Source organism: Caretta caretta, chromosome 5 (genome assembly GCF_965140235.1).
Source record: "Caretta caretta isolate rCarCar2 chromosome 5, rCarCar1.hap1, whole genome shotgun sequence".
In the NCBI taxonomy this organism is placed as follows: domain Eukaryota; kingdom Metazoa; phylum Chordata; order Testudines; family Cheloniidae; genus Caretta; species Caretta caretta.
In genome coordinates, this window is record NC_134210.1 from 20,758,728 (window position 1) to 20,782,213 (window position 23,486).

At 36.1% G+C, this 23,486-nt stretch overlaps 1 protein-coding gene and 1 non-coding gene across 5 annotated transcripts in view; one reads left to right on the forward strand and one right to left on the reverse strand.

The window, feature by feature from the left end:
* The window catches only part of WDR7 (WD repeat domain 7), a 375,678-nt gene that overhangs the window by 203,328 nt on the left and 148,864 nt on the right, over positions 1–23,486 (forward strand). For all 4 annotated transcript variants that reach the window (XM_048851745.2, XM_075128394.1, XM_048851746.2 and 1 more), the window contains one exon: positions 22,408–22,629. In XM_048851745.2, the coding sequence (XP_048707702.2) occupies positions 22,408–22,629 (222 nt within the window). The remainder of the gene's footprint in view (positions 1–22,407; positions 22,630–23,486) is intronic.
* LOC125637479 (U6 spliceosomal RNA) lies at positions 18,146–18,247 on the reverse strand. Its single transcript, XR_007356959.1, has one exon. It is a non-coding gene; the product is annotated as a U6 spliceosomal RNA (small nuclear RNA).

The following is a 23,486-nucleotide window of genomic DNA, read 5'->3' on the forward strand; positions in this document are numbered from 1 at the left end:
AGTATTATTTAGTATATCTTAATCAGTTTAATGCTTGGTAAATAAGCTTTAGAATTAGTAACTTTAAATTGAAAAGGAAAATGTTTGATTAAAAATAATAAATTGATTCTCAGTAAGATGTGTTCTGTTCTATTCTATATATTCTTATACCACCCTTACTACTACTAATAGTTGAGAACCTCCTGCAGTGAATTAAGCAATGTGACTAATGTCTGTCACATGTGGTTTGTTCTTTCATCCTCTCGCCTGGGGGAGAAAAGGCTGTTAAGTGTAGAGTTTAGTTTTGGTAAGGTTTTGGTTTTGTTTGTAAATGTACATACCGCTGTGTGTTTGTATTGGAAAAGGCAAAGTCTAAGGAGCACACCTTGCACCTTAGCGGAAGGTGGTGAGGTTTGTGATGTTTCTTTCCTTCCTTTTGGAGTTCATTCCATGGACTTGGTCTGGTCTCTCAGAATTCTCTGTCTCTTTAACAAATAAGCTTTATCCTTTTGGAGCAGAATTGCTATTCGGTCTTCATTCCAGATCTTAGTTTAGGCAATTTTTTAGAGATGCTGGGCTCAGGCCATTGAGCACTTTGAAAATAAGGGCAGAGAACTTGACTTGATATTCTGTGGGAAGCTGATGTAAAGAGCAGAAGACAGGTTTGATGTGCTCACAGTAACCCATGTTGCTGAGGAGATGTATGGTAGCATTCTATACTAGTTCATTTCCTAAGGGTTGATGGATTCATGCCTAGCTATATTGTAGTGGGGTAGTCCAGACAGGAGGTGACAAAGTCTTTTTCCACCACAACAAAAATTCTTTGTTTATGGCATGTAATTTTATTGCTCCTTAGAAATAACAATGATGAAAAATTGGTTTGTACATTAACCTCATTTTGCCTGGTCATTTTGCATCTGACAACTCTTCTAAAACAATGTTAGGAAACTGGATCTGGGAAATGGTTTTCCAACACCATTTTTAAAATAATTGCTTGGCCCACAGTGAGAAGCAAACAATGTTTAATTTGTATTCCCCAAAACTGTTTTTATGTTAGTGTTTGGGTAAAACTTCAGGTTGGATTGAGGTTATATACCTGCACAGCTTGCATACTTTATTTTTTACAAAAATTGTGTCTGTGTACAATATTTCTTAGCAGTTGTGGTTATAACATGATTTGCTCACTGTGTCCTAACATCCACAGTTGTGATCGTTGATGTAGGACACTGGCAGGTTAATCACAACGTTCTAAAAGACTGTGCCTCTGTTTTGTGCAGCTACTGCTCAGTTTGAAAAAGAAAAAAAAAAGTTGTTTAGTAGATTGAATGGATTTTGCCAAGGTAAGGCTTTTGGTATTTGATTAGCATTGCTTTCTGCTGTCTCTTAAACTGAGCTGGTTCAGTTCAAAGCTGATTTGGTTCTTTGGAATGTGAAGTTTTGCACAACAGATTAAGTTTCTCAGTACTTTCACATACTGAAACTATCCAATATTTTAGTAACACTTTTTAAAAACAAACTAAATATATATGGGTGTGTATACAGATCTACCTTCAGTGAACTAGTGTGAGGAAGCCATTTAAGACTATATCGAGTAGTTCAACCGTGTTCACAGTGTTCAACTGAAACTATGTTGGAAATTTAAATATGCAAAATTTAATGATCTAAATTGGAATTTGGCAAGGAGACAAGGGCTAAGTGCCCTTACTAATGGAAAAACATGCCTATCTATTTTTTACCACTATAATATCAGAGTATCTTACATATTTGATTGACTCTGTAGTTTAGTTTAATTAGTGTTGATACTTTGGGACTCATCTCCTTTTTTCCTGTCAGATGGCAGAGGGAAGGTTGTACAGAAATTTTAAAAAAGACTTGTTTTTAACATTACTATTGTGAGAGAGCTTAAAGAGCTGATTCTTGTGTTTTGTCCAGAAGGCAGAGAGTTCCAAAGCTGGGAGACAGCTGCAGGAAAAGCTGTCTCCTCTTGCAAGTCTCATCATTGTTGTTGATAAATCCATTGTTACTGAGGAGTGCATCTGCCATGGAAGGTCATGGCTGCCGAGGGAAATAGTCCCTGAGGTAGCCTCATCCCCAGCCTGTTAAAAGCCCTGAAAATCAGGATCTGAACTTAAAATTTGATCTGGAGTTCAGTGGAAAGCCAGTGTAGTGTCCAGAACATGGGGGTGATGTGCTCATGTAGTCCTGTGTTGTTTGGTGGGCAGACTGATGCATTTAGGGTGACCAGCTATCCCGATTTTATAGGGACAGTCCCGATTTTTGGGTCTTTTTCTTATATAGGCTCCTATTACCCCCGATCCCCGTCCAGATTTTTCACATTTGCTATCTGGTCACCCTAAATGCATTTTGCAACAGCTGGAGCTCTTTCAGGGCTGTTTTCATTCTCTGGTATGATACACTGCAGTAGACTGACCAGAGCAGATTTTCATGACACACTTGAGTGTGTTCTATACTACCAATAATTGATGCTGTTGCTGGTGCATATGGGTTGTTGCTAGAAAACCAGGTGCAGGTTTTAAAGGTTTCAAACTCTCCATGAACAGTCAGTTGTTCAGAACTGTAGCTTGGTTTAGGCTTTGCTATTAGATGGAATATATTAATCCCTGATTAGACAGGACACTCCGAACTCAGTATGTGTGTTGAAGGGAGATGGTGACAGGGCGGTATCAGTGAAGTGAATTAAGTGGCTGCTGTTGCCTCCTCACCTTTTTCAGCCAGTACCAGGACCCTGTTGCCATTAGGGGTTATCATGTTAAATTTTTATATAATAAAGTTCTGGCCTTTTGGCCACATTTTAAATAAATTTGTTTGCCTGTTCTCATTGATTCCTGCTTCAGCAATTGTTGTGAAATCTTAAAAAATGCTATGAGTTATAAAGGGCAAAAAACTAAAGGTTTTATTTATTTTAATCTTAGTAATAACGTTTTTATTTTTTAAGTCAATTTTTTGAGAAAAATCAGCAATTACTGATTTTTAGGATTGGCTTACTAGGTAGTCCCTAGGGAACAGGATTTTCAAGACACTAAAGTTGTTCTCTTGATACTTTAAAATTTTTTATAGCATACAAGGGGATGATTAAGGCTGTGTTTAAGTCATGGGTATTTTTAGTAAAAGTCATGGACAGGTCACAGGCAGTAAACAAAAATGCATGGCCCGTGACCTGTCCATGAATTTTACTACAGATACCAGAGAATAAAAGTTGAGTGGCGGGGGGCTGACCGGGGGCCCCACAAGTACTGGGGGAGGGCAGCCCGGCTGCTTGGGGAGGGGCGGGCGGCAGTGAGCGGCCCGAGACTCCCGCTGGTGCTGGGTGGTTGTCTCCCTGCCTGTCTCCGTGCTTCCCACCCCCAGCAACAGCAGAGTTTGGGTGTGGGAGGGGCAGAGTGTTGGGGCACGGGATGGCATGAGGCGGGCTCTGAGTGGCGCTTACCTGGGGGGCTCCCTGGAAGTGGTAACATCCTCCTCGCTGAGCTGCTAGGCGGAGGCATGGCTAGGCAGCTCTGCGGGCAGTCTCTGCCTGCAGGCATCGCCCTCGCAGCTCCCATTGGCTGTGGTTCCCTTAATTAATACTGATTTAAACACCTTATGCATTTTGTACTCTGAAGTAGAAATATGTGTATATTTGAGCTAGCTTTTAAGAAATCAAATGTTAAACCCAGCATCTATTAACCCTGTCTTTTTTGTTTAGTTTAGAAATGTTGCTTATTCTAAATGTGGAATTTATATTTTATTCTATTTAGGCGGTAAACCCCTTTTTGTTTCAGTGTAGGGAAATAGTATTTTAAATAGATAAGCATTTAATATTATAATAGGTTTAGTGGCAGTCCTGACCTAATCGATTTTAAAATCCATTTTGTGGGTGCAGAGAAGACTTGAAGAGAGGTACCGGAGCTGACTTTCTTTTTAAAATGTGCAGTCAGATCTTAAAGCCATTTACATAATTTTCATAAATGTTTAGAGGAATTCTGTCTCCCCAAAATTGTGTAACTTAGTCTGTCTATTTTTAAATAAGCATATTTATAATCATGGTAGCACCTCAACTCCATGATGATTGATTAAATAGAATCAGATCCCCCTCATTTACTACAATAAACCCCATGGAATTCAGGGCTAAGAGCAAAACTAAGTTTAAAATTTAGCAGGATTGCTCAGCTACTTCTCTTCTCTTCTTTCTGCCATTTTTTGTTGTTGTGATTGTGGTTAATTTCTGTTAACCGGTGGTAACTAATGTCCAAGGCACAATATAAGCAAAGGGGTTGAGGGGGAATGGGATGAGGGCAAGACGAGTTGAAGTTTTACAACCTTTTCATGTCTAACATAAAATGTCTTTTTGATTACTTTTAAAAAGGCCTAATTGTAAAATTAAGAAAAGGGAACTGTGTGTCCCTCTGACTGCAGCCACAGCTGAATCTGCAAAAGTTCCAACTCCTCTACTGAACGGTGCTGTTTCCATGGAAATGGATGTCAGAGCAGCACAAAAAGGGGAGGGGCGGGAAAAGAGAGGTTTTTAAATGACCATCTCCCAAAATGGTGATTTTTAAAGATCCTTTTCTCCAATATTTCTCCCTTTTCATAGGTTTTGTGGATTTAGGGAGGGTAATATGACCTGACAGATCTTTACTGTATATTAGATGCGTGCACAATTAAGCCTTTGTCAGCTAATTAGATTAATCTTTCTAATGCCTATTTAATGTATAGGCCTACACGCAGAGAACGCATAGTTGTGAAATGTCAGGTAATTCACGCAGCAAGATATCTTGATGACATAGTTTCAAAATCAAATAATATCAAGGGTTTCCTATACCATTAGAATGCAGACATATATGTATCGTATCAGTTTCCCGGTGTATTTGTAAAATATCACATCTTTTTAAGAAAAAAAATTTCAACAAATATTCTAAACAAAATGTTTCTGTCCTTCTTAGTGAGTTAGTATTTTTAAAGTGAGTTTTGTGCTTGAAAGCTGAAGGCTTGTTTACTCAATTAATACTTACATCACAGGCAACAGTAGTAGTACAATTTTACTTCCAAAATAGTCTTTAAGGCTGATTTGGAGAGACCCACTTCAAGAGGTGATAGGCTAGTAAAGTGTCTATGCTCACTGCCTCCTTAGCCTCTCTACTGAGACTGCCAAAGGCCAGTTGTGATTGATGATTTTTGTAATAGGAAATCCTGTCCATAAGAACTAGAATTGGACTTTCACCTCACTTAAAAAGGTCAATAAACAGCTATCAGACAAGCTCCGACTTCTACATTTTTAGCATGGGAGGAAAGGCAAGGTTATTTTTCTTTTTTTGGAAAGGACATTTTTAAAGCTTAATTTGATTTCAAGATCATAATGAACAAATCATTGTTGGGAGGTGGGTTTGTGATGTGATAATGCCTCTAATCACAGTATATTAGGTAAGTTAATTTACATACTGAAATACCGTTGGTTAAAATCTGGTACAAATTGCCTGAGCTTTTTCTCACATTTTAAAGAAAGGCCATATTTCACTGCTGTGAAATATAGCACTCGTGCAACACAGCCATGAAATTAGGGTTTCACTATTTGGCAATGGGAATTCTGCTTTTTCTTTTCCCTGTGGCAGTCCCAGTAGGTAGGTGCCGTAGAATCTATTAACATGTGCTACATAAATTGGCAGTGAAGTGCAGAAGAATTCCAGAGTCAGTTCTTATAACACAAGGTTAAAATTAGATACAGGTGCAGTAGATGTGGCATTAAGATACACTCTGATGTACAGCAGCCTTCTTTATAGCTATGAGCTACCTGGACCAAATCCCATTAAAGACAGTTGAAAGATTCACATTGACTTCAGTGGAGGTTGGATCAGAGCCCATATAAACAGATGACAAGTGAAGAAAATTACTGATTTGAAATATAGATTATATCATTTTCATAACCATTTTGCTTCTATTCCTGCTAGTTCAACTGTGGAATTGTTATATGCAGGAGTTGCGGTGAAGCAGGTGTGATCTTCTGCCAGATTTTTCGTCTATGGAAATTCACATTTTTGGGTCACAACAAGAGTGAGTTAATCATTCAGGATTTTCTGCAATTTCACACCAAGTGTAAATGGATTGTATGAGTAGGATATCACAGGTTAAATCTGAATCAGTCAGATCACCTTAGGTTTGCCAACTTTATACTTGCACAAAACAGAACCCCCTTGCTTCACCCCCTGCCCCGCCCCTCCTCTGAGGCTCTGCCCCCACCCACTCCATCCGTCCCTCCCTCTGTCGCTTGCTCTCCCCACCCTCACTCACTTGCTCATTTTCACCGGGCTGGCTCAGGGGGTTGGGGTGTGGGAGGAGGTGAGGGCTGTGGCTGAGGGTGCGGGCTCTGGGGTGAGGCTGGGTATAAGATCTAGGGTGCAGGAGGGGATATGGAGGGTGGGAGGGGAATCAGGGCTGGGGCAGGGAGTTGGGGCATGGGGCGGGGGTGAGGACTCTGGCTGGCAGTGTGGGCTCTGGGGTGGGGCTGGAGATGAAGGGTTTGGGGTGCAGAAGGGGGCTCCAGGCTGGGATTGAGGAGTTTGTAGGGAAGGAAGGAGGTTGGGGCATTGGGGGGGGGGGCGGTGCAGGCTCCTGGCGGTGCTTACCTCAGGCAACTCCCAGAAGCAGCAGCATGTCCCACCTCCTGCTCCTATGCAGAGGCACAGGCAGGTAGCTCTGCACAGTGTGCACTGCCTCGTCCGCAGGTGCTGCCTCCGCAGCTCCCATTGGCCATGGTTCTTGACCAGTGGGAGCTGTGGAGCTGGCACTTGGGGCGGGAGCAGCACACGGAGCACCTTGGCTGCCCCTACAAGTAGGAGCCAGAGGGGAGACATGCTGCTGCTTCCGGGAGCCACATGGAGCCGGGCGGGTAGGGAGCCTTGCCTTAGCCCCGCTGTGCCGCTGACCAGACTTTTGCCATCAGGGTCCCTTTTCAGCTGGGCGTTCCGGTTGAAAACAAGACACCTGGCAACCCTAGATCACCTGTGCTAGCTAGAATTAGAGCACTAGGGCTGAATCTCTTGGGACAAGTAAATGTAAGGGTAGGCCAAAGACTTTGAGAATCTGTTTTCCCATCATTATGCATAATACACATTAATCTTAATGGTATTAACTTACATAAATTGCCTATGTGTCTGAGACAAACACTGTCACTAAATCTTTAAAATCTACAAATTTGCATTTGGAAACGCCTCCTGTCCTGAGTGCTTCTGAAAGTTCTGAAGGAACTTTTGGATCATCAATTGTTTTATCACATATCAAATCATTTACATGGACCTCATGCCCAACATACTTTATGATACACCATTTTGTTGAGTGAAATATGCAATTTGTTGAAGTGTGATTCTACTCTGAAAAGTGACTAAGATTTTATTTATTTATTTATTTATTTTATTTACGTATTTTAAGCATTCTGGGATTTTGTATTTGTGTGCCAAGGAATGTCAGGTCAGAGTTACACAGTTTACAAGTAAGGTGTTTTTTTTTCCTTCACGTTGCAATGCTATAAACTCATTGTGGAATATGAAATTGAGCCATGTTCTTTTTAGGTCACATATCACCAATTTTTAAAATTCTGCAATCAGATTTTGGTTATTAATATTTTCTATAGCAACAAGGATAGCATGATGCTGTGTAATACAGATAGAATTTGATTCTTTGCCCCACAGAGTTTACAGTCGAAGTCCTCAATCCTTGCCAAAGATGTATGCTGTGGAACTCTGCTTGTTTAAATGCAGATTTAAAATTAGTGTTTTAGGTCTTGAGACATTATTTGGGGTTCTCTGATGCCCAGACTCCAAATGAGCAAACTCAAAAACCCATATAGGTTCCGATTCTGTGAGAATATAGCAGGTGTTCATGCAACACTGAGCTTCCCAATGATATAGTACCTAGTCAACTTCTTGTACCATCCTGCAATAGAAGAATCTGTTGTACCCATTGCATCTTTTAAAAAACATGCCTAATGTTTATAGATAAAACGTTCATTTTTCTCTTTACAAAATAGTTTAATTGTGCTTGAATTTTCCAGTCCAAATACTTCAATGACCTTTCTTCCTACAAAAAAAAAAAAAAAAAAATTGCATATACAGCCTGGTATTCATGTAACCGTCAAATAATAGAGTATTATGTATGTATAATGCAAAAGGAGACATTTAGGCCCTGATCCAGCAAAGCAGTTAGGTGTATACATAACTTGAGAGTGGTCACTTTGGATGGGCTAGTACCAGCAGGAGAGTGAGTTGGGGGGGGGGGGGCGCGGAGGGTGAGAAAACCTGGATTTGTGCTGGAAATGGCCCAACTTGATTATCATGCACATTGTAAGGAGAGTGATCACTTTAGATAAGCTATTACCAGCAGGAGAGTGGGGTGGGGGGAGGTATTTTTTCATGCTTTGTGTGTATAAAAAGATCTTCTACACTTTCCACAGTATGCATCCGCTGAAGTGAGCTGTAGCTCACGAAAGCTTATGCTCAAATAAATTGGTTAGTCTCTAAGGTGCCACAAGTACTCCTTTTCTTTTTGCGAATACAGACTAACACGGCTGTTACTCTGAAACTAGTGAAGTCAATAGGAGTACTTTAGTGCTTAAAGTTCTGCACATTCTGAAGTGCTTTGAAATAAAAATCTGTTTCCTTATGAAGTCTATAATCTAGCAAACTCCCAAGAAGCTACTATTACAGAGTGAAAAGAACTTATAAAGTGACAAAAAAATATTCATAATGGTGATTCCTATGACATAAATTTAAACTAATCAATCTTCTTACTCTGTTTGACATCAAGAAAAATAAAGTTCTGACACAAAGTTTATACCTATAACTTCAGAAGTCTAATCTTAGATTTTTCATGGTTCTACTTTTTTGCTGTTTTCTAATTCTACAAAGTTAAATGCATTCTGCTTTCAAAGCTATGGTCATTTAAAGCAATCACCTACTTATACAAAGGCCATTTGTCTCAAGTTGAGAAAAAGATATTAACTGTAATTGGAATTATTATACTGAAAATTATTTGTTTCTACATTTCAGATATCTGTAGTTTAAGTTTACAATACTTTGTCTTTCTTTTAAATAGGCAATGTCACTTAATGTAAGTTTAATAAAACATGTTGAACATAAAAGAATCTAATATTTTGATCTGTTATATTGTACACAGAAGCATGTAATTTTACCTACTTATGCAAAATTTTAAAAGCTTAGCTCATAAATTTAATTCTTTTACTAGTCTTTGGTTGCACTTTGATAAATAAATAGATCATCTAAGATTCAGCAGGCCAACTGCAGCATAATAATAGCTATTCAGAGGCAATTAAACTGCTTTTTTCATGCCGGCATGTGAGCGCGCCCTTTCACAACCTTCAACTTGATTCGCGGTGATTCAAAATTAACTTAAAAGTCTTGTTTGCTGACAGCTTAAAGCTTAATTGACTGAAAGCCAAATAGAGTGTGTTCTGTATTCAGCACTAGGACTATTGATAAAGCCATGTGTAAATTGCGCGTGTTGAAAGACACCGATTGGGCCCCCTGTTCTCGTATTAGCCCACAACTTAGCATTGCTGCACAGTCAGAATTGCTTTGTCAAGCCTTTTATCACATCAGGTTAACTCTCTCTGGAGTTCCTCCAGCAGCTGCAGTCTAGTATTGAGCTTCTGCAATACAGTATGGCCTGATATAATTTTGATGCTGATTTGTGCTTTCCTTTGTGACTTTCTTTTGCTTTTACTTCTAAATAAATGTATTGATAACATCTAAAATGATACATTCTTCTGCATTTTTCGGAGGAAGGCTGTATATATTAGTTTCTGATAATTAATATGAATACACAGATTTAAATCAGAAAGTGAGAAGCATATCCTATTGAGTATACTGTTTGAAAGTGAAACTTAATTGGAGATTCAATGTGTTGTAATCAGAATAAAATATACATGCATGTTAAAGAATGTTGGGTTAAAGAATCAAGAAATTGCTAAAAATGTACCTATTACTACTTGTGAATCTTAAAATATTTGTGCTGACATACTAGCCAGTAATATTTAACTTTACATGTAAAGCTCTTCTTTGTTTTTTCTGGGTCAGTCATTATTTCCCCGTAAAAGATAGCATGCTTTAATATAACAGGTTAAATAATTCAGAAATGTATAGTCGCATGTAATAGTCACATATTTATATTAATAAAAATATGTATGCTTAATAGATCACACAATTTGCTTGGGTATTTACATGTTTCCCTTTCTTTTATTAATTTGCCAATCCATACTGTTAGAAGATTTTAAATATATTTCTGCTACGCTTTCCCGTGGTGGTATTCACCTTTCCCTTTTTATGTCACACCTTTGGCACCAAATTTTTACTTTATAATTTTACCTTTTAAGTTTTCATTTGCATAGAGGTTAAAATTTTCTTAAAATTAATTTACAGATACTATGATGAGACCTACCATAAAAATAAATATATCCTATTATTTGTGTGTAGTGATAGTTGGACCGTTTCACTGTCAAATGGATTTCATTAAGCATTTTAAGTTATTTAATGGAAATATAGTAAAACAAGCCATGGAGAAATGTATTTTAATCATACTAAAACTGGGATTTTAAAAAAAATTAAATATTTTTAAAAGCATTTTTATGAAGCTGGATGTGTCAAAATTATATAACGTTTGCAATGTTGTTGAAGCTGTGTTGGGCCCAAGATATAGAGAGACACCCACCTTGTCTCTAAAATGGTATGATGACATTTGAAAGTATACATTCTGCTGTTAACTTTTAACAATTTTCCTTACAGAAAAATGAATATTAGTTTCTTAAAAACATAGAACTTAGAGTCTGATATTGCTGTATCTCTTATTGCTTTCCGGGCAAAACATGGCTATCTAATTTTACCTGCCTTCTCATTGATTTCTAGTAAGAACCTGCAGTATTCATAAAGAATCAAGATAGGTTGCAACTCATATTCAAAATGACTATAATTTAAAATAGTTTTACTCTTACATTCCTTTTTAAGAAAGTAGTAATCATGTTTCAGTAAAACCACGATGGATCTGAATTTTACATTTGGATGTTTTACCTATGTCCAGAGAGATTTGATATTCAATAATGAATTGCTTTATTGATCAGGTGATGGAGTTTGGGGGGTTTTGTTTTTGTTTTGTTTTGTTTTAAATTATTTTTAACAACTGTTAATCTAACATATCTTTAAAAGCATTTGGGAAAACATTTGTATTCTTTATTGTTTAGCTATTAACTACATGCAAACTAACTACTCTCTTTTCAGACACAAAACTTGCTGACAGTGACCTTTATTATTTTTTAATATTTTGTTTCCTTGTTAGAGTTGTGAGTATTGATATTTCTAGCTGTGTTTTTAATGTAGCCAGAACTGATGCCTTGGCAAGAAAAAAATGTTGTTGTGAAATTCTAGTATCAATGTACTATACCTCATGATTCATTTTTCAATATTAATATCAATTTAAATACTGTGACATTGTAAGAATATAATTTTATTAATCTTCTAATTCGAAAAGAAAACAGGACAAGGTATTCTAGGTTTGGTTACTCAAATATTTAACTCTGCCATTTGTTGTTTAATGTATGCTTAAATATATTATTAACTCTAAGACACAAGATATTGTTTAATTATTGCTATTTGTTAATCTTATGCCATATAGAAAATGCATTTATATATATATAGGTAGATATTTTTATTTACTGTATTTTCCATAGTATATTGCTATTCACTAGACTGTTGTTCTGTACTGTAGCATTCTTTTTATGACTGAATATTTCACTCTATTGAATTTCAAGGAGCATAAAATGGATGAAGATGATTCTCTTTCTCACAGAGCATAGACCAGTGAAAAATTGTCCTAGACAAAATGGATTCTTTACAGTTTACATTGGGAAAGTAGGCCAGATTTTTTTTTTTTTTACTTTAATAGAAACAAAATCGAATTTTGTTTTATTTACAGTAGAACCTCATACTCAGAATATCCTAATTCTATGAGGCATATAGTTTATGTATGTTATTCTATGCATAACATTATTTTTATTGTTATGCAATTGTATGAGGCTTAAGATTTTATGTATGTTATTTGTACATTTATGCAGATGATATTGATGAAATAAGCTATAGATTTCTAACATAGTACAGCACAATACTGAGAAATCTATGGAATTTTAAATGCTGCATACAGATGCATGATTTTATCTAGTAACTGAAATTACAAGATCATTGTACAGTAAATATTTGTATAATTTATGAATTTTTATAATTTATAATTGTATGGTAAAATAAACAAATGGCAGCATAATAAATACAATATACAGGTACACTTAAATTAATTCTTAACTCATTAAATAAATATTATATTATATGGCTTTTAACAGAATTATATTAAACTAATGCAATGATCACTTAGTTGAACTTACCAATGAGAGATACACACACACTGCAAAGCATAATAATTAATTTGTGGTCTTGGATTTTAAAAGTGAATAGGGAATTTCCAACCCACATACTTTCCAAATAAATCGTTGGTGAGCAAAGAAAGGTTTCATTTAACTGGAAAGAAAACAATCAGCTGTATATTTGTACATACCAAAAAGGAAACATTACTGCTTAACTTGCTATTCTGAATTAAATAAATATTTAATTTTTGATCCTTGTTTGCTGTAGCTTGTTAGGGATAACAAGTGCTCGACAGTAACAACCTCAGTATTTCGCAGTTAAAGGTGAAATCAGTTTGTTGTGATTAGTATTATGCATCTTCATTATAATTCAACAATTAAAGTCCAGGTCTGTGTTACCTGTAACAAAACAGGCAACAGAGTGAATCTAATAGAAATCCATGGATAGATTAATACAGTTATTAAAATTTCATCTGTCACTGGTCTAAATCTGAAGATTGAGGCAAACTGAGGTAGGAAATGCTGAGAATCACTGACAATGTGCAATAAGATATGAAACAGTTTCAGCAAACCATAAATGTATGAGTAAATATAAGATTACAAATAGTATTATATTTTAACAAGACAATATACAAATCATTTCAGCTTTGTGGATACCTGGAAGCTATGAATACATTGTGTATTCAGTGAAACCATGCTATTCCAAGTATGTTGTAACAAGGCCATACGTTCTTAAAGAGAATGGTATAAACATCACTAAGTGCTAATGAGTACTTGGTAGTCTATACTAATACTTTAGTGAATGCTGAACAAGTTTAGATGTTAAGCTTTTTAGGAAGAATGAATGATGGCTAATGATTATTTAATGACAGGTCCCTGGACTGAAAGGCACTTAGGACTCAAAGTGTACTGCAAATCCTATTTCTCAAAGCTTTAGACAGGTTTATTTGGTCTCACCTTGAATAAAACACCGTTGTATTGGTTTCATTGGTGTGGATTTAAACACATTATCAGCTTAGAATAGCAGCAGCTACGCTGCAGAAAATCAGTGTCTTAATCCTTGTGGTTGCTGTTAGCTACTCTTAAATGTTTTCATTACAGACTCATTGAAATTTCTAACAAATTTAAACTTGAATATTTCAATATTAACTCATTATTAAAGAAATTGAATTTCGCAATCACATATTTCAAGGAGTCCGTAATGAATAAAATGAAATAAGCTTACTAGAAGGATAAGGATTTACAGATGGGTTCTAATCCCATACTAAGATTTCCGATCATACTTTTTATTAGTGTATGTCCATGCTGTTAGAGACAAAGCCCTTCAAATTAGAACTTTAAACTAAGGTACCTTCTGCTCATTTCTGTATGTAAATGATTGCATGATTGGTTTTGGAAAGAATACACTCTAGTGTTCTGGTCAGTATTTCGTTTACCAGAGGAGGTTTTAACATTCTGTGCTATGTTTGAGATACTTCATTATGTAGTCACTATATTACTGGTGTCCAAATCATGGGAACCTCAAAAAGGCAAGTCACGCTGTTTAAAAAATTCTGTTGTAAATGTTACAAAAATATTCTGTGTATTATTAATATAAATGGCTATTCTTGTTAACCACAGAATGTTTCCTGCAAAAGCAAGATATTGCAATTTTTTTAAAATTTTAAATGTTTAAATATAAAATAACTGTACATGATTTTATATGAAAATTAAATAGAAAAAATCTTGACTTTTACAATATTATAGTATACTTGTAATATATTATAATATTGCCACTCCATTACCTTTCCTTTTGGGGAAAAATATGCCCCTGCCTTGATCTCATAACTAATGTTTCATAAACTGGATTTTTAAATGGTGTTTTGAGTGCTCTCAAGCTATCCAAATATGCATATCTTCTGTCTAGAAATTGTACATTACAAACTGCAGAAAATTTTGGCAAAATCTGCAGTGAGATATTTTTCTTTAAAAACATGAAATTTTACTTGCTTTCTTATTTCTACTTGGCCCAATGTGTAATATTTTAGTAGCATCTATCTGTATCTAAAACAAAGAGATCATTAAAGACACTAATTAGATTGTTAAATTGAAGTGCCTGTACTTCTCCTGGGCAAGTTCTATATGAAACGTACAAAATTCTAGAAGGTGTGCCACAGGAGTCCAACACTTTATAAATGACTACATGGTAAACTACTTTTTCACTCTTAATAATTAAGGTCAGTAGGTAGTATCTCAATTCTATGAATAATTAAAAGACTGTTTAATAGCTAGACTGGTAGCCCTATAGTTAGTGCATTAAACTACTGCATGAGACCCACGTTTAATTCACAGTCTTGATCCCCAGGCCAACCTAATATGGGAGGGCTATGAAAGTATCAGATTAAGATGTTTCTGAGGAGGGAGCACCTCATATTGACCCCAATTTTACAAGGACTGGCATTGATTTTCTCCAGTGAGAATCCAGTCCAGTCTCTTAATGTTGGGGAAGGAAAGAATAATGTCCATTCATTGGCAGTAGAGGAGGAGAGTTCTCCATTAAGGATCAAGGAAAAATATAGGAGTTTATCCATTTAAACCTTTAACCTTTTTTTCTGCAGCATAAGCTTTTGAATGTGCTGTCAGGACATGACAGATAGGTGCACCCACATTAGATGTATGTTTATTACAGATAGCCATTAAAAACTTAAAATATAGTAACGTTGTTGGGCTTTAGAGTTAACAATCACTGAGAAGTTCCTCCCTCTTTTGTTGTTTGTTGTCAGGCTTCCAGATTCAAGATAGCACTGTATTGGTTTGCATTCTAAAGGTCATGGTGGCAATCAAGCTACAAACTAATTTAATTTAAAACAAAATTAGAAATCAAAAAAGAAATCATCATCATAAGTTGTATAGAAAACCAGTTCTGGAGATATCTCTGTGGATGCAGTAATGGTCTCATTCTTCTCTCACTTGCATTGGTTTAAATATCAGTAAATCCATGGAAGTCCACATAATTATCCCAAGGTAAAATAGTTGTAGGTAAAAGAAGATTCCTAGCTCATCAGTATGTGTTGGAATTTCCATCTCCATAGAGGTTTTTGCCCTATTTAACTGATATTTGTTGTGTGCTCAGCCAAATAGAAAGCTGAAAGAAGGGAGGAATTGGTTGAAAGGAGCAAACTATACTTCCCCACTCCCCTCTTCTATGCCCCCCCCCCCAAAAAAAAGTTGGATGTATAAGTTAAAGTTGCACAAAGGCAGCTTAACTTTCATATCCAGCACTTACTCAGCAGATCAACACACTGGGTTTCACAGACCTTGGCAGCGTTACACGGATGATATTTTCACATGACTGAATGTTCTTTTACAATTTTTCCAGCGTTCAGTATTTGAGGTTTCTTGCTGAGAGCTTTTTGTTTAGCATTAAGCATGTACATCTTCTGTTTGCATTTATTCTTTCTTTTAAAAACCTTGTTCTGTTCTCTAATGACACTGTAAGTAGTATATAAATGTGGTAAGGGAATTTTGAGAACTTGTTCCATATGTCAGGTTTCAGAGGAACAGCCGTGTTAGTCTGTATTCGCAAAAAGAAAAGGAGTACTTGTGGCACCTTAGAGACTAACCAATTTATTTAGTCTCTAAGGTGCCACAAGTACTCCTTTTCTTTTTGTTCCATATGTGTTTGTTTGGGGGTAAATGTTGTAAGTGGGAAGAAGTCACTGAATATCCTTGCCCCATTTCATTAGAATGACCTTTGACAAAATATGTGAGGTGACACTTTTCAAGCATTTAAAGATCCAGAATCTGAATTAATATGCATAGAACCTCATTTCTCAACTGTAGCAGTTCTTTGGTATCAGAATTCTGTCTCACAGTAAAGTTGTACTGTAAATTAATCTGTTTTTTTAAGCTATGCCATACTTTACATTCACATTGCACCGAGTTATTAGTTATGATTCCATCAAGAGGTTGGTGAAAAACAGGAAAGATTCATTGAAATAGGAGCCTTAATCAGATTTTATGGGACCAAATTTATCCCTGGTGAAACTCCATTGAGGCTCTACAACTAAGATCAATAGACAATTGTAATATAAATGTAAAGGACTTTAAAAAGTAGAAGTTTATCTCCATAATTAGGATAGTGGTGGTGTAGAATCCGTAACAGCTCTTAGGAGAAAGTAACATCTAAGAAAATGTGACAGCATATTTATTCTGACATCCATATATACGTGACCCATATTATTTACGACTTACGTAAGTATGGAGAGAATGATGTAAAATCTTATGACAGCAATGGTGTTGATTCTTTTAAAGTTTGAGCTAGACTAGATTTCTAATTAGGCAATCTGGACATGATTAGTTTAGAAAAGAAATACACAGGATATTCAGTCCAGCATTAGAGAACTTGATCTGGTTAGCTAGGGCAGCTCACCTTTATTATATAAAATTACTATACATGGGCAGGACATTTATAGTCCAGCAGGGGTCATGATACACATAATCTTCTCCAGTTCAAAAATAAACAACACTCCAAAATATCACAGGGTGGGTTTGTGGAGGAATTCTGTCTGTTCAGTCAGTGGAAGAAAACTACCAACATAATGAATAATAAATTTTCAGGCCCTCAGAATATTTGTACATCATAACAAGGGCTACTTTATTCATTTCATCAATGAAAGAAGGAACCATAACTCTCTGGAGGCTATATCAAGTGAATTATATTGTCTCTCTTCCCACTTGTGGCAAATATTCTGCTACCTCCCATTCTGAGTATTGCTTTATACTATTATTTTTCAGTTTTGGTTTATTTGAAACATTATTAACTCTTCATAAGGTTTGAGAAGCACTGAAATATTGTACACATTATTATTTTCTTCTATTGTGTATTGTCTTAGGAGCTAATTACCTGGGGAAAGTTGTAAAGTGGCATTTGGCTTTCTGTTAAATGTTCTGATCAATTTCAAGTGCTAGTTGTGTGCATATGATGTGCAGATTTTTTACATGCATCTAACTTAACCTTTAGTGTCCTATTTATATTGCAAATAAATTAATCTGCTGTGAGTTACACTTTTAAGAGCTTATTACAAATGTATTGGGTTAATGTATAAGTTGTGAGAAAATTGTTTTGCTTTGTCTGAGGAAGAATTATTTAAATTACTCAACTTTAATTGTTGTGTAAATGTTTTCTGTGAGGGGCTTGAAAATAACCTTTTTGTATGTTCAGATTTTCCAGTTGTTGTCAACATTAAACTGCAATTATAGAATTTATTTTCATCTCATATGAATGTAAACAAATCCCATATCCTCATTGAGTTATTACATATTTGGTTTATAAAACTTCCTATCTTTTGAAAACTGTCTCCAAAATTTCAAATCCACAAACTGTCATTGGTTGTTGCTATTAATCTCTGCTTTTGCCACATTGTGTTGCATATGCTTTTCTTAACAGAAAAGAGGGTGAAAGATGGGGAGAGTGTGATAATGGCAAACAAGGGAGGATATTTTTATTTGTTTTGAGTGAAATACTCTTGAATGAAAGATACATGCCCTGAGAATATTCTCACTGAAAGTTGTTCTCTATGGGCAGTGCTTTCCAAATCTAAATTACCATGTTCGGTGTTTAATGGTAGGTGCTATAGAAGTTGCTGAGATAGATACAAGAATTGAAAGTAGGGTTTGTTTTTTGGTTAAGGTACTGGATTGAGATTAGAGTTCTAGTCATGGTTCTCCCCTTACTACTATGATCTTGGGCAAGTCACTTAATCATGCTGTGCCTCAAATCTCCATCTGCAACGAATTTGCATGTCGTCCTTGCGCAGGGACCATTATAATCTTCTCTGTATCATTCCAATTCTAGTATATGTGCTGCCAAAGCATGAGTAATATAGTCCTTTTCTCCCACCCTTTGTCTTTCCTGTCTATTTAAACATTGATCATGTAATGGGTTCTCCACTGGCAGACCCCCTGCACCCACACAGTGCCCCATTTGTTTAATTAATTTGCTGCGTTGAACAAACTCATTAAATCTGTTTATTTCTTGTTTTGTTTGATAGAAAGTCTTGTATATGTGCATTATACATAATCACGCTTGAAATGTGTCTCAAAAATGACAAGGTATGCCATGGAAAGCAGAGGCTGGAAGCTCGATGTTTGTTAGTTTTCTCCAATGAGGAATATTATGATATAGATGTTTATGGGTAATGATTAAATCTTACTGATTACATTCACATGTGTAGCATTCTACATAAATGGCTAAAATATTCAAGTTTATAGTCCACCGTATTTTTATGTAACAGCTTTGTGTCATCTCATAGCACTTGATTGGGGCACAGCTGGAAAACATCCTGGATGGACTCAAACCAAAAGAGGCATCATCCACTCTGGGAAAACGACGTTAGCAACACATGTTCTTATGGGTTATCCTTACAGTAATACATTGTCCTGGCATCTACTTGTCTGAGAGTTTAATACCTAATACAATAACAGAGTACCATCAATATGTTCCTAATAGCAGATATAAAGTATCTGGTAGTAGTCCATCTCTCATAAAACTGCCTTTAGCCTTAATTCAAATTCATTGATTCCTATTCCAGTTAAACCTGAAGAACTTAATATGTCTTTTAATCCTTTTATTGGAAGCTAAGATAAAATTAATTTTACCCTAGAACTCTGCAAAGCCAATTAACATGATCTTTAGAGTTATTTAGTAAAGTGCTTCAAACTGTTAAATTTATCCTGACCTCGTGGTTGCACTCTGACTGCTTTTTAAATGAAGTAATCAATATCTCACAGCCCTTTAAACAGTTTAACTTCTCAAATATTTTACTCATATTTTTATTTGAACAGTTTAGAAAAATATTTACTCATATTAAGGTATCTGTAGAGACAATTGTTAACTACTGGCTTTGTTTTAGTATTAGAGATTTTATGCTTTGAAATATATTTTAATATGTGTTCATTTTGCTAAATCTGAGCAAATGAAGAAATCTGTCACTTCTATTTGTGTGTAATACAGTAAGTTTGTTATCTGTATGGCTTAAAATGTAGAACATTTTCTCCTTTCACCAGTGTAGCTTCTTTTTTCCACATAAAGCTATTTGAGGTTATTAATTTTCTCTCTGTGATAGGGTGATCAACCGTCCTGTCAAGAAAATGGATCTCTGTGTCACCCTTTAGCATGATTAAATGGAGGCACGTTGCTGTGAGAAAATACCAAATTTTCATGAGACAAATGCAACTGTAGAAAGGACTTTTTTTATAGACATTTCATTTTAAAATCTCCCATTTGGCTGTCAGTTTATTTGTAGGAAATCATTACAATTAATTGTGTGTTCCTACTAATAATTCAAAGAAAGTAAGGGCAAAAACAAGTGCTCACTGAGATTTTTTTTTTCCTTTGAAGGAGGAAAAAAAATACCGTGGTGAGAGAGAAGGAGCAATTTATGTTGGTACAATGAGGTGCTAATGAGACTGTCAGAACTACATTACCTCCACCCTGTTTTGGTCACAGCATTTACTGCTTTGTTAACAAAGAGTCAGAATCTTGCAATCTAGAGACTCTTGAGAAGTACAGTTGTAAGACTTGCTGAGATTTAAAATCCTATATGCTTCATATACAGGCCATGAGTGGCAGTGGCAGCTAGTGAGTCTATAAATCGTGAGATAAATGCATAATAGCCTACTTTTTAGAATATAATTAAAATATCTGGCAATAGGGCAATTGATAGTTTACCTTTAACTTCAGAATTCTGGCATTATGGGCCAGGCACCTGTTAATGGGTTACTTGTTAGTTTAGGGGTGAAACTTGACAGGTTTATTGGCCTTGGCTTATGTTTTTAAGGATATTGTTTTAAAAGACATCCTTCACGGTACAATAAAGGGTTAATTCAATATTATTGTAATCAAACAGAAGGAAGAACAACAAAGTGGGGGCAGGAATTCACCAAGTGCCTCTGTTGTTTAATTTCCTACTGGAAGCAGCACATGTGTTTTTTCTTTCTTTTCTTTTCTTTTTTCTTTTTCTTTAAGCAGTGGCCATTGCAGAGGCTGAGCGGCTGGGGTCAATGCCTTGCCTATTGATCAGTATCCCTGCAGTCCCCTGCTCCAGCATCTGCTTCATTGGCTTCTTTCAGTGCCTGCTTCAGTACATTAGAATAGAAATCCATAACCAGAGCTGTGCTCATCCAAGCAGGGGAAGAAACTAAATTAAATGGTATAAAACAATCTTGGATCAGGAGTTTGTGCCAATTCATCTTGATCTAAGATGTCACACCGGGCTCTCTGTCTGAGCACCTGGGCTAGAGGCGGCCATAGTGAAAATAGATGGAGCTGCGATCATTCATTTGTCAGCTAAGGAGCTCGGCAGCGGTTAGCAATTCCCTTCTGCAGAGGTCAGCTGACAGAACAATCAGTGCAACTGCAGAATAGAGCTTCCCTTTGAACTATTGTTATGGAGCATGCTTCTTGCTGGGCTGGGGGAGGGGAGCATGGTTTGCTTCGTGTTCCAAGTATGCTATATAAAACACATAAAGGATAATATTTTTATATATCAAAATCTCAGGTACCATTCGTGTGTTGTATATCTTAATTATGTATATGTGAAATAAGTTATAAAAAAATAAAATGTTTAAGTATCACTTTGTTTATAGTCCATTTTCATCCTTCTTTCTGGGAAGGCAGTGACTATTGATTTTTTTCCCCCTTAGCATTGTTAAGGTTTTAGATTCCCCCCCCCCCCCCAATTGGTTGGCATATCACAGTCATAGCTACAGCATCATTACCTGAATTGGGGCTATATTCTAATAGAGATTCTTATACTTGTTTTATTTTTTAAGTAATATTTACTTTTCTATTAGTACAGTAGTATGAAATTCACTAGAAAAGCTAGACATACAGTAGACCCTCACTAATTCACACTTCATTATTCAAACCTAGTATTTTCTCACAGTATACCAGGTGGTCTCTTCCAACTTCTCAACAAAGATTTAATCCCAGAGTGCTGCGAGAGCTAAGACGTCATTACTTTTGCAAGATATATGCCAGTGAATTTGCTGGTGTAATTTGAGTTATTATTATAAGTGTATCTGAACTATAGTTGTCAAAATATATGAAGAAGGTACATTCTTTTGGGGGCGTTAATTATGGTTGTGCGGTTACTCCCTAAATCACAAAATGTGGTAATCTGCAGTACTTGAGGGAAATAAAAAGGTTGTGTGCGATATATTGGATTATTAATAACTATATTTGAAATTTTGCAATGAGACTTTTCCCCTCGTTTTAGCAAGCACATTAGTTAATATTCTGTAATTAGCATCATGAGATCGAAAATTATTTGCACAGTGCCATGTAAAAGTAATCATCAAAAAAGAAGAGGATGGTCACTTAAATAACAGCTTTTTATAACATGAAAAATATATGTATTTTAAAAAGTCTATTTCGTAGACTTTCTGTGAAGATAACCTGTTTGTCTTAAAGCAGATTAATACTGATGTAAATAAGAATCAAGATCACAACTCACCGTCCAGAAAATACTGATTTCATAACTGCAGAATCTTAGAAGTCTTTCATTCTTTTTCAACAAACAAACCTGGAGAAACAATGAAATTAAAACAGTTTTTCCTATAAGAACATGCTACTTTTCTGTAGGTGGCACTGAAGACTGAGGAAGGGGCAAGTTGTACGTAAACTTTTAGCCTGGACTGGGGACTTTGAGAGACAAAATGGAACCAGGACCAATCACCTAAAAATTGTCTGGCTCCACATTTTCCTATAGGGGGAAGTAAGCATAGCAAACAAGTGCCTTGAGATTGAAAAGAGACCGGTTTTGTTTTCCCATTTGACCTTTGTTGTATATATTTGATGTTTTCTGACAACTCTAAATAGCATTTTCCCAGCAGTATATGTTCAAGTAGCTGAAAAGAACAGTTTTGTTATAAATATGAAAAATTCTCCTAAATATATAAAATTTGATTGGCGTGGCCTTCCACTGCTAATATTGCTGACCAATCATCCTAATGCCCTTTATTTTACATTGCAGGTTGTCTATCTGGTCTCCCACAAATGAAAAAAATATCTACATCTTATGAAGAGAGACGGAAACAAGCCACTGCTATTGTCTTGCTCGGCGTGATTGGAGCAGAATTTGGAGCTGAAATTGAACCTCCAAAACTGTTGACGAGGCCACGCAGTTCCAGTCAAATTCCTGAGGGATTTGGTTTAACTAGTGGTGGATCAAACTATTCCTTGGCAAGACATACATGTAAGTATTCTATGTTGTGTCCTCCTTTGCTCTTTTAACCACATCATAACTATGCAGTAGTTTTTATTTCAATACTCCTTGTTCACTAATAATCTCATTTTCAAAGAGTAAGGAAAAGGAACCAATTTTGAGCACTTAGCTTCAAATTAGTATGTTGACTATCAGGAAATTATTTCTGAAATATGGAGCTGAGCAATATATGAACTTTATGAATATATGGTGGGATTTTCAAAAGCACCTGAGGGAGTTAGGTTCCCCTCCCATTAAAGTCAATTGAATTCTTTCAAGGTTGGACTTGTAATGGGAATTGGTTGCCTAACTCCCTTATGTGCTTTTAAAAATTCCACCTATCAACTAGATAGTGTAGATTTATAAGCACCCAAGAGTACATGTGTGCATACCACTGCTTCTGCTTTCCCCTCAAAAATATCTTTATGGCCTAGGAAAAAGTACTAAATTAGGAACCAGGAGACCATGAGTTCTGGTCCCATCTCTTCCACTGAATGGCCTTAATTCACAGTACTTCGCAACTCTTTTTGAGCAAGGGCTGGCAAGTATAATTTACTTCCTTCCCCAATACTTTATGAATGAGAATCAGTTAAGTCACCCAGGATCCTATCTGGCAGAGCTGAAAATAGGACTTAAGTCTCTGATACGATAGAACAAAGAGTTTGACAAGGTTACTGAAAATGTGATGGCTTCTAAGGTCCAATAAGATCAGTGCTGTTACAGTATATTGAACCCTTCTGAACAGGACATGGCCCTGTTAGTACTGATGGACCTATCCTGATTGTGGACAGGAAACAAGCTTCTATGTTTATATTGCTGTCTTCAGCAGTCAGTGCCAGTAAATGATC